The 12,009-nt window shown below is 33.2% G+C and overlaps 1 protein-coding gene across 1 annotated transcript in view; it reads left to right on the top strand.

The window, feature by feature from the left end:
* Nucleotides 1-9,456, top strand: part of LOC103585964 (putative uncharacterized protein CXorf30) — a 118,759-nt gene extending 109,303 nt beyond the window's left edge. Inside the window, 3 exon segments of the mRNA XM_008567075.1 lie at nt 3,546-3,705; nt 5,051-5,145; nt 9,314-9,456. Coding sequence (XP_008565297.1) covers nt 3,546-3,705; nt 5,051-5,145; nt 9,314-9,456 — 398 coding nt within the window.
* Nucleotides 9,457-12,009: the final 2,553 nt, after the last annotated feature.

Below are 12,009 nucleotides of genomic sequence, written 5' to 3'. Positions count from 1 at the left end.
AAAATTTTTTTTTTTTTTTTTTTTTTTTTTTTTTTTTTGACCAGTAAGGGGAATGCAACCCTTGGCTTGGTGTCGTCTGCACCACGCTCAGCCAGTGAGTGCACCGGCCATCCCTATATAGGATCCGAACCCACGGCCTTGGCGCTACCAGCGCCGCACTCTCCCGAGTAAGCCATGGGGTAGGCCCTTACTTATCTTTTTTAATTTATGAAGAAAAATATTATGATAGAATATTAGGGCTAGAAAGAACGTTAAGATATTCTATTCCAAACAGTTATGTAAAGCTTGAAACCTCGTCTGTCTCTTCCCTGTCTCTTCCCCTATTCTATTCCAAACAGTTATGTAAAGCTTGAAACCCCGTCTGTTTTAAACCTCAGGAATGATGACTATAATAGAATAAAAGTAAGTCTATCTGTAGTGAGTTTACTTGTATAGGTGCTATATGGGAATAGATGAAACAGAAGGAGAGAAGCTGAAACATTTTGAGTTTTGAATATGTTTTACTAGATTGTTTAGTATGATAAATACAGTAATCATCATACTAGCTAGATTCCCAGTCAGAAGACAGAAACAACTGATATTGTTACTCCCAGCTTCCTGCTAAACACATATGAAGATGGTGAAATAAGCCTCTAGCAACACTGAAAAGTAAGACTCGCTGAAAACCTAGTCCCAGGACTGAGAAACCCCTTATATAATGAAGTTGGTGCTCAAATGAGCAAAATAAAATAAAGTCCATACTCTTTCTCTTGGATAGATCTTGCATGGACAAAAATGTCAAATATCCTTAAATTAATGTATAAATGTAGGGGATCCCATTAAAAATACTATTTGTTCCCTCACACTAGTCTGCTACCTGTTTGTTGTAAATGTAAAACATTCTTTTTAAAAATTAGCTGGAGAGAGAGGCAGTTAGTCCTACTAGAAAATAAAGCATTGAAATAATATGTTACATACACATGAAGAGAAAGACCAAAGGAAACATCTAGAAAATCCAGAAAAATATCAAAATAAATATCAAACTTCTATGAAGGCCTCATTTTCAAACCAGTGGCTTTTAAATTAGTGGTTTTTGAATAACTAGTTCCACATAATAATCAATAATATTAATACATTCTTCATTCCATACATGAGGATAAGTTACAAATGGATCAAATATTTAACTATAAAAACGAAAGCATACAGGTATTAGAAGAAAACATGGGTAGATTCTTCATAAGATAGAAGTACCAACAAATTCCCTGTCTATACTCAAAATGTTGCAAAGGACGTTGAGAAAACCAGAGAAAAGAAATAAAACTAGTTTATGAGACACAAAATGAACTTGGTAAATTCTCAAATTTCTTTTCAATGTTAAATTTCAGTGATTTCCTGAAAATTAACAGCATTACAATGATTCTTAGTATTCAAGTGTAAAATAATAGGTAAAGAAACTTCTGGTGAATTCAGTGGGGACTCGGTGAGTTAAATTCTTACTTGCAGGCTCGGTAAAAAGTTACAGCCGCAAATAGGATATTAGATTTTTAATTAAATGATGTTTGTCATGGTATTATATTTCCATACTTTCAATTCAAATATTCTAAAAGAACATGGTGTAAGCAATGAATTACCCTTTTTTATCTGTCTTGACTCCTTATACCATCTAAAGGTCTAGCTTTATTTTTAGTGGTAATATAATTCATTCTTAGAGATAATATAATCTCTTTAAGAGTAAATAATTTCTAAACTCGATTTCCTTGGGAATACATGTTTGGTTTACGTGGCTCAACTCTTGCTGTTTTTATTCAAACACATTTAAAAATGAATTAATCTGTAACTTCACTGTAGTTAAAAAGAACAGTGAAATTTCCATAAGCTGTAGAAGTAGGATTTGCATTTATAACATTTGAAATATACACTCATTCATCTAGCTTAGTCTTTCATCACCTTTGATGGGAGGTTTATAGATTTAAAGTAACAGTAGAAAACCTCTTTTATTGAGCTAAGAATGATTGAGAACCACAATAAAAATAGAGTATGTCCAGAGTTTCGATATCTTACAAGTTGTTACCAAAATCTCTGTGTATGCCAAATGTAAGGACCTTCACACTGTATAAGATTGTATATTTTTAGAAAGTGTATTCATTTAAATTAGCATTATCTATTAGCATCTATTTCACACAACAATGGTTCATTAAACTTACAGAGCTCACAAAGTCAAAATTGCAGATAACAGTGTTTATATGTCTTAATAAACAAAGCAATCTTTCAATGGGACTTTAGGCAAGTTATTTAAACAAATTGCCTCAATTTCCCCATCTCTAAAATGAGAAACATAGTAGCACTTAATTTATGGTAGTTTTCCAAGAATTAAATAAGATATTACATAAAAAATACTTAGCACAGATCCTGACATATAGTCAGTAGTCAATTAATATTAACTATTAATCATATTATTAGTTTTTATTAATTCTGGCATTGGGCCTTAGAGTGTTTTCATTTCCTCAAATAATAAAATATAAAATTTAAAAATTTATAAGAATTCTGAGTCAGGATGTTTTGCAGAGGGGCCATTTTCTATTTCTATTGTTGATGTTTTTAATAGTCTAGTACAGTATTCTCATCTGAGACAAAATGGCTTTGTCTTATAACAAAGAATAAAAAGAAAAAAAGTCAAAAACCCCTTATCATCAAGAAGTCATGTTACTCTTTACAATCAGACATTCGTCACTTGGAAACCCTCACTATTGCAAATGGCCTGAGGCTCATCACTCTTCCAACCTCTCAATACTTGCCCAACAGGTAGAGTTTTCTCTTCAAAGTATGGTCTCATAGCCACCTGCATCTGCTTTCCAGAAGGTGCTGCTTGAGCATGCACATTCCTGGTCCCCAACTCAGACTGAATAAATCAGAATCTCTAGGGTTGGAGCTCAGCAAGTTCCATGTCTTAGAAGTTTCTTGGGTGGTTCTTATGCATAGTAAAGGTTGAAAAATTCTAATCCATCAGAACATAAGCAAACACTGTCAGTTTTGTCTTCAGGTTTTCACAACTGGGAGCAGATGCCCCTTTCTTTCACAAATAAACTTTGGTTTTCCTCATGGATCAATTAAGCAAAGGAATAGTTTTTATTGGCAGTAGTTTTAAGAGTCTAAGCAGAGACCTGAACTTTTATGGTCTAGAAAAAAATACGTAAGAAATTAAGAGATCAAAACTTGCTTTACTTTCTTCTTCTCTGTAAAATGTAGTAAGACTTGAAAAAACTCATGGTTTTATGATTCTTTTCACTCTGGGAAACCCCAGCCAACACTTTTAACATTTTCTCAGTTCTTCCGGCCTATTTAGAGGAAACTTCTTACCTCAGGATAAAATGTGTTTATTTTTATAGGGTTTATGATATTTGAGGGGAAATAACAAATGCACTTATAGTTTAGCATAATGTAATTTTTTGTTCATAAGCAATTCTGAAAAATTGATAATCAGTAAGACATTAAGTGATTACTTTCTGCTATTAAAATTGTATTCTGTAAATATTTACTGCATTAAAAATTATTTTTGTGTTTTACAGGAATTGTACTGCCTCCTGAAGGAATTATAGATATCCCAGTATTATTTTTGCCCCAAATTATGAAGTTACACAAAACACTGGCCATTGTTCAGATGATGAAAGTAAATAGAGAAAATTGGCCTATTGACAATTTTGATGAATTGGATACAGAGACTAAAAGGTAACATTTAATGAAGACACTAAAGGAAAATGATTTCTTTTTGACCTGCACTGATGGGATAGGTTTCTTTTACATGTTATACAATGTAAAGCTCATGATTTTATATCCTCTAAACTGCTGAAATACATATGTTTAGAGGAGGAAAATGTATTTGTTGTTTGGGATTCCTTTTTGACTGGGCAAATGGTGACTACTAAGACAGTAAATAATCAGTATCCAAAGGACAACCTAAAATAGCTTGCCTGGGCAAACTACAGAACTTGTGATACTGGCATCCATCAAGTGATGGCACTGTGCCAGGTGCATATGACATCCTGATGAAACAGTGCCATGACTAGTGTATACTATGTCCTTTCCAGAATGAAGGTTATTTGTACCCTCTTAGTTTAGGTGAAATTTAAACAAACTCCAGTAATGGTTCAAAATTTAAACATTTTCTCTGCTCATATACTTGAATTAAGTGATGGTCCGCAAATCTCAATTAAAAAGAAATTTTTACATTGTCTTACATGTTCATATTTCTTCTCCAAATTTAAAAGACTTCTCTACTGTGGGCCTATTCTAGGATTGCTATTTCACAACTCTTACAGACAAAACTGGCTACATAATTTGTGGGTACCGTTGAGAAATGTGAATGATGTGATCCTTGTTTAAAATTATCAAGAATTTCAAGACAGTTACAATAGTGCATTAAACAAGCATGGAGCCCTTCTAAGTGTGGGGTCTTATCTGATTGTCCAAGTCGCCTGCACAACTGGTATTGCCTGCGGTGTTTTGCATTTCATTTTAACAAGAAAATTCCATCTTCCACAATGATCAGAAACATTTTCTAGTACTGATGTTCTCCTAATAGTGCATGATAAACCTATAATATTTGAACAAATGTCCTCTTTCTTTTAACTGGTATCCCCCAAAAGTAATTTCTTCATCACTTTCTGAAGTCCTGTACTTCATGTCGTTGTTTTGTGCTTTGCCTGTTCATTTTAGAATTTAATCCATGAGGACTGTATTACCTCTCATTAATCACAGTTTAGTCATGTCAATAAATACCAATGCCTAACTTTAAAAGTAGGGGGGAAAGCTCTTCAATTTTAACTTACATCTTACGGTGGTTTTATTACAGTATTTTTTGTGTGTGATAATTTCCCAGGATTTGCTTGGAAATACTTATAAAATCAACATCTGCTAAAAATGTTCTCTATTTCATCAGTTTCTCTTTGCCAAAGTTTAAATTCACAAGCTTTACTAAAATACCATTAGGTTAATAAAGAATAAGGTATTTTATGATAATATTGAAAGTGTTCCTGTCTTTTGCTCACTCTTAATATTTCTCATTTCTAATTAGAACTATGGGAGTAGACAGAGGAGAAATTCAAACAATACACTGGATATACCCTATTCTTGGACTCCCTCAGGCGTCACATCCTAAATCTTCTGAGGGTAGGTATATATATTTTAGAGTCAGAAAACATCAGAATTTGAAAGGACCTTAGACTTAGACGTGCTCTAATCCCATCTCTTTTTTATTCGACATCCAGAGAAAGTCAGTAGTGAAGTCACCAACCCTATTGGTAAGAGTGCTGGGACATAAACTTGCTCTCCCAACAAGTCCAGGGATTTTTGCACAAAACCCCGTTTCCTGTTGCCATCCTGAACTAGATCTCTAAGAGTCCCTGGTACTTTTGTTCTGGGTCTCTATTAATATCATACTTCAGCTTCTGTGCAACTCTCAGTCCCATCCGAGAACTATGCTGTGGGGATGCTGATCCCTCTACTCTTAGTTGTTCCAAACACAAAACCTTTATGATATTCGCCAAAACTATTCAGAATGTTCTGAAGTTTTCAGGGAAGTTTACTTTGCCAATATATACACAACATAATGCCCCTGCCTTTAAATGCCTTTCTTTTTCTCAGTAGCCCCGTTTCCCCCCCATATACAACAGGATTCTCTGGAATTTCTGTGTTTTTTTTTTTTTCCTCAACACTTTTCTCACTTCTTTTACATTCCTTGATTTTCCCATTTTCTTCCCAAGTTCAGCCTAAGAAATGAAATCCTCTTAGATAACCATATAGCAAAATTTAGTATCCCGACAACTGCTTACGAGGCTCTATGTGTACTTCTATATAACTAAGATGTGGTGAATTGCTTTGCAAAGCTAAGGGGTATCTACTTTGGATCTCACACTTGAGCAACACGGATGAGTTAAAAGAAATCTCAAAATTTTGCTCTTTTCTTCTCTCTTTGATGCCAATCTTTGCAAGTGAAAAGGAGTTAGACTTCCACTGACATAATGTTACCACAGAAATTACTAAGTTATGCTTGTAAACAAAGCATTTCCCTAGATACACTGGTTATAAAAGAAGGCCGAGACTACGTATTTCCTTATGTAGTTTAATTTTAATTGAAGTAAAAATTCACATATACAAGTACCTTTGACAATAAATGTCATTTGTTTTACTTAAAGCATTTTTACTCTTGAGTTAAAAAATTATCAACAAGTACATAAATATTTCAAATGTACTAAATTATCCTCAGAATGCTTCACAAACGTGCTAAAATGTTTATCTTACTTTTTCTAGAAAATAGTTGACTAAATATTTTCCATAGAGCCTAACCGTTTAAAGTCCATAATACGGAGACATCTGGTCAAAGTGATATAATAAAGCCTAGACATTGCTCTGTTGGAATTCTAATAGTAAGGATGCTCCTGTTTATTGCAGACAGTTTTTTTCCCCCAGATTAAAGATTTAAGGCAGAAATTTTCAGTCTAAAACAAAGCCCATAAGAACATAAAAACAAAAATTTCTTACACATTTTTCTTCAAAGAAAGTTAATCATGCTCCAGGGCCTTTTTCTTTACGTCATTTTTCTTAGTAATTACTTGGTTTTTTTTTGTTTGTTTGTTTGTTTTTTCTGTTTGCTACATAGTTTAAAAAATTGTCATAAGACATAGGATTGTAACAATATGTGGCACAATGTGGGAGATATATTGATAATCACTGGTTGTTAATATTTTTTTTCCACTTATTTTGGCTTTTCTTATGTTTATTTCCCTCTGTACATCTAAAGTACCGCCTGACTCCTTTTCCTAGCTCCAAATTCTTCAAAGTGTCATTGTAATTCATGGGCATTTATAGTGCCCTCCTGTGTTAATGCTGGGTGCTGCTGGGAATGCACTTGGGAATGGAACTGTGTTAGTTAGGATTTTTTTTAATTACATGTGATAGACAATATATTTTAAACAAATTTAAACAAAATGGCCCTGAGTTTGGGCTAGGGAAACACATAATGAAAAGTTCAGGAGTGGAGCTGACTTCAGACTCTGCATGATCCAGGCTCAAACAGTCAGTACCTGGCTTCTCTCTCTCCTGTGGCTTCTTTTGCTCTGTGTTACTGCAATTCCTAGCTGAGCTCTCTTTCAGCATGGCAAGATAGCAGCAGCTCCAATTCCACATCTCTTCAAGTTTGTGTCCAGGATTCACTTTGGATCGTATGATTCAAGAGCCTCTAGCCCCTTTGCTGATGCCAGGGGAACTGGCGTATCTATTGACCTTACAGAAGTGAGTTCTATAAATAGCCTATGTTACATTAGCACAGCCTAGTAATAAAACCAGTGTTTTAAAATAGATTGTGTGTTAGTTATGAACTCATTTTACCAAGTCTAAAATATATGCTGGTAATTATTTTTACCTACAAATGCCCTTGAGGTACAAGAGGGTATAATTTTATGCATACATATTATTTACTTTCTGTACAGTCCATTCTCTGTTCTTTATTTAATAACTCATCACATATAACCTATTGCTTTCCGTGCTCAACTGTATCATTGTTGAAGTTTATGATTTTTTTTCTTTTGCATGTATTTATCACTCAGGTTATTCTCAAACCCAGGATATTTTTGTTGTTCTGTGAGCCATGTTTTCACTTTATGCTTTTTTACCTACCACTGCCCATTGGGGCAGATAATTGGAAGAAGACTACACTATCTGTCACAGTGTAAATACAATGAAAAGTGAACCCATTGTGACTGAGTGATCCTTGCATTCCCAACACACTAATTGCCTAAGGACTTATAGGACAAGAGCACTGGCATAATGCTAATTGTAACTTTGATCACACTGATTTCCAATTTAATGCTGTAAGACTGGAGTTAATTATTACCAGAAAAGCTTGTACATTTTTTCCTAGCCATTTTAACCAGAATTTTAATATACATTTTTAAATTTAGAATTAAAAAATAAACTTATAATATTTTTATACTGTAAATATCATATGTATTGCAAAAACAGATAAATCTGAGGACATCATCTAATTTTGTAGTTTATGTGAATATGTTATTACTGGTGTCCCAAAAGCACAGCATAATATATTCCAAAAACTATTTGTATATTATGATTCTCTTTTTTTGTCTTCAGTGTGCATTTGACTTGATAAAAGTATAACATTTAATATATTTAGTAGAAATAATATTCTTATTTATGTGGATTCCAGTACACCAGGCCCCCTTTTATTATAGAGCTGAGGCCAGAGGAATACATTAATATTTCTTTATATAATTCGGTATTGTACATAGAAACAATAGTTTGATTTCTCACAAGTTTACTGACAACTTCTCCTGCACTTGACATAGGAAAATATTGGAATTTGATGCATATATAAATATATAAATGTTTAAATCTGTTCATAAATTAATATATAATTACATTTAACCTTAATTTTAAAGAATTCATTACTATTTTATTGTTAATTGCTAAAGAATGTGCATTTTATAAATTTAAAGGTAATTCAAAATGAAAAATTAAAATATTTTATTAAATTATTTAAATGTGAAAAAGTTGCATGTGAATACATTTTGATTCTAATAGGAAATATTTTAAAATATTATTACAAAATAAGTGCTACAGAACTTATTCTTTAAAATTTTTTGAAGGTGGGCCAGCCCGGTGGTGCACTGGAGAGTGCGCTGCCTGGGAGCGAGGCGGCGCTCCCGCCGAGGGTTCGGATCCCATGTGGAGACCGGTTCCCGCTCACTGGTTGAGTGCGGTGCGGGCGCAACACCAAGGGTTGCGATCCCATTGCCAGTCTCCGGTGCGGGCGCGACACCGAGGGTTGCGATCCTGTTACCAGTCAGTAAAAAAGAGAAAAAGGAAAAAAAAATTTATTTTGAAGGCATTTATTATAGTATTAGTATAAAAGTAGTGCTTCTTATCACCACAATGAACATACAGATTTCAAAAGGGGAGAAAATCGCATGTCCACAATTGCCACTTGAGTTATTTACATAATTATATCAGTTTTGGAATCAAATTTCTACATCCTAATATAATCTTTTATAGTCTAGTACATATCCTATAGATTTATCTTTTACCATACTATTTTTACACATTCTTTAATATTCATATTTGCTTCCATAATGTCAAAGAATATAGTTATTACATGAATGTGTGTATAATGTGCATGTGGGTGTCTGTTAAGGCCAGATGCAATAGCAAGTGAAAGCATACCAAAGGAAGTTTTATTTTTCATTGTGTAGTTCATTTTCCTCTATCTCAAGCATGATCATATAACCTAACATTCAAATTAACTAGAAATATTTCTCTCTTGTAGTTGTCATTACATGTCAGTCTAGGAAATGAGTAGAAGAGAAGGTGGAAGTCATGCTGACTGGTGATTTTTTAGGAGAAAATCCAACCCCAAAAGAGACAGATTTTTTAGTGATTCCAAAAAGGAAGTTCAGATATTTCTTATGAAGATTTACATGGTAAGAGAACCACATTTATGGATATAAAAAATGATAATAAATACACGCTCAGTTTCCTTGAATTGCAGGTTGCTGATTTCTCATGAAGATCTATGCCCATTTAAGTTTCATTTACAATGTAAATTCAAGTAGTGCTTAAGGAGTCCACTGTTGTTATGTTTGTTGTCTTCACATAGTAGTTAGCTCAAAAATGGCAACAGTTATGGTTATTCCTGGATTTATAAGACATATGTTGTAATTCTGTCAACAGAGAAAGGAGAGAAAACTGTAGTAACTATAATATCCACAATCCTTTAGTTTTAATTTCTTCTTTTACTCTGTCTTCTGATTTAAGGAATATGATTGAAGTCATGACTTGCAGTTTTAAATTTAGAAACAAAACCTTTAATAAATTGTTTCTATTTAAAGAAATGGAAAAATTGGCACAAATTAGATATAATACCCAAATAAACTTTGTATAATAAAGTTTATTGCATGCATTTACTGTATATTTCAGCTTTCTATATAAAAATGTGCTATCTTGCTTTTAATAATCAAAATAACTTAAAATGTTACCTAATTCTCCCATTATGTGGTGTATCACTTGAAATAAATAATATGGCACCAAGTGACGTCAGAAGCATGGCAGAGTAGGGACCCTGGACCTTCCTTCCACCCACAAAGACACCCATTCAGCAATATTCATAAACAAATTTCATTTGTGAGACAACAGAAACTAACTGAAAGGCCCCTGCACCTCTGATGAATGTGAAACCAAACTCACCAGAGCCTGTAGTGAGATTTAAGACTCCCTCTTGCTAAAGATCCTGCCCCTGGCACAGGGTCTTCTTGTGATTTTGGCTTTGGCAATGATTTCATGGATATAAAACGAAAAAGTACAGACAGCAAAAAAAAAAAAAAAAATAAGTGGGGCTATATCAAACTCAAAAGCTTATTTACATCAAAGGAAATACTCAATGACAAGGTAAAAAGGTAACCTATGGAATGGGAGAAAATATTTGCAGATTGTGTATCCAATAAGGGTTTAATATAAAAAAGTAAGGAATTTTATAACTCAATAATAAAAGAAAATTAGTAAGCTGATTAAAAATAGGCTAAAAAAATTGAATAGACATTTCTCCAAAAAAGACATGTAAATGACCAATAGCTGTATGAAAAATGGTCAATATCACTAATCATCAGGGGTAAATATAAATCAAAACCACAATGAGATATCACCTCACACCTGTGGGAATGGCTATTATCTAAAAAACAAACAAACCAGAAAATAAGTGCTGGCAAGGATGTGGGAAAATTTGAGCCCTTGTACACTGTTGGTGTGCAATGCAAAATTGGTGTTAGAATGCTAAATGGTTTAGCTGTTGTGGAAAGCATCATGAAAGCTTCTCATAAAATTAAAAACAGAACTACCACATGATTCAGCAATACCACTTCTGGGCATTTATCCAAAATAATTGAAATTAGAATCTTGAAGAGATATATGTGCTTCTACATTCGTTGCAACATTATTTACAATGGCCAAGATATGGAAACAATCTAAATGTCCTTTGACAGAAAACTGGATGAAGAAAATGTGTGTGTGTGTGTGTGTGTGTGTGTGTGTATGAAATGGAATACTATTCAGCCTTAGAAAAGAAGGAAACTCTATAATATGTGACAAAATGAATGAATCTGGAGGACATCATTCCAAGAGAAATAAGCCAGTCACACAAAGACAAATGCTCCATTATACCACTTACATGATAAATTTAAAGTAGTAAAAATTTTACAAGCAGAGAGTGGAATAGTTGTTGCCAGGGTCTGGAGGAAAGGAGAAATAGGGAGTTGTTCTCTAATGGGTATAAAGTTTCAGTTGTGAAAGATGAATAAGTTCTAGAGATCTGTTGTACAGCATAATGCCTATAGTTAAGAATACTGTATTGTGTACTTAAAAAATTTCTTAAGACAGTAATATCTCCTGTTACATTAATTGTCAAAAAAGGTAAAGAAATACTTATATATACTAAGCATTTTAATATGTTTTCTCTACTTTAAATCGCTTAAGTTGTATTGTCAGGTTGCAAACTAAAAACAATTATAATTTTGATCATATAAATTGACTAAAAATTATTACCTGAAAAATTCCACTTCCTTCTAGATATTCAGGGTCTATAAGAAAGCTGCCAGCATCATACTGGGAACATTGAAAGTCATATTAGGAAAACAATCTCTCTCAAATAGCTCTTGAAAATACACATTTGGATATAGTTCTTATTTTAATGTTTCATTACTTTTCATAAATAAAAGAATAGTTAATATTGAAAATAACTAAATGGAAGGTTTTCAGGCTTATCTCCACCCATCATTCTCTCTAAAATGCCTGTTTTCTCTGCTCAATGCCACCAAACACAACAAGCTCATCTTTTTTTTGGCTAAATACATTTTAATTTGTGAATCTTCTTTTTTGTTCTCCTAGAGTATGTCCTGCTATACAGAAGTACAATAATCTAATCCCCTCTCAATTTTAATATTTTGCTGTCTCTATGGTACCTGAATATTTGAT

The sequence above is a fragment of the Galeopterus variegatus genome, unplaced genomic scaffold, assembly GCF_000696425.1.
Source record: "Galeopterus variegatus unplaced genomic scaffold, G_variegatus-3.0.2 Scaffold291, whole genome shotgun sequence".
NCBI classification, from domain to species: Eukaryota; Metazoa; Chordata; class Mammalia; order Dermoptera; family Cynocephalidae; genus Galeopterus; species Galeopterus variegatus.
This window is presented reverse-complemented; position numbering and strand designations above follow the sequence as displayed.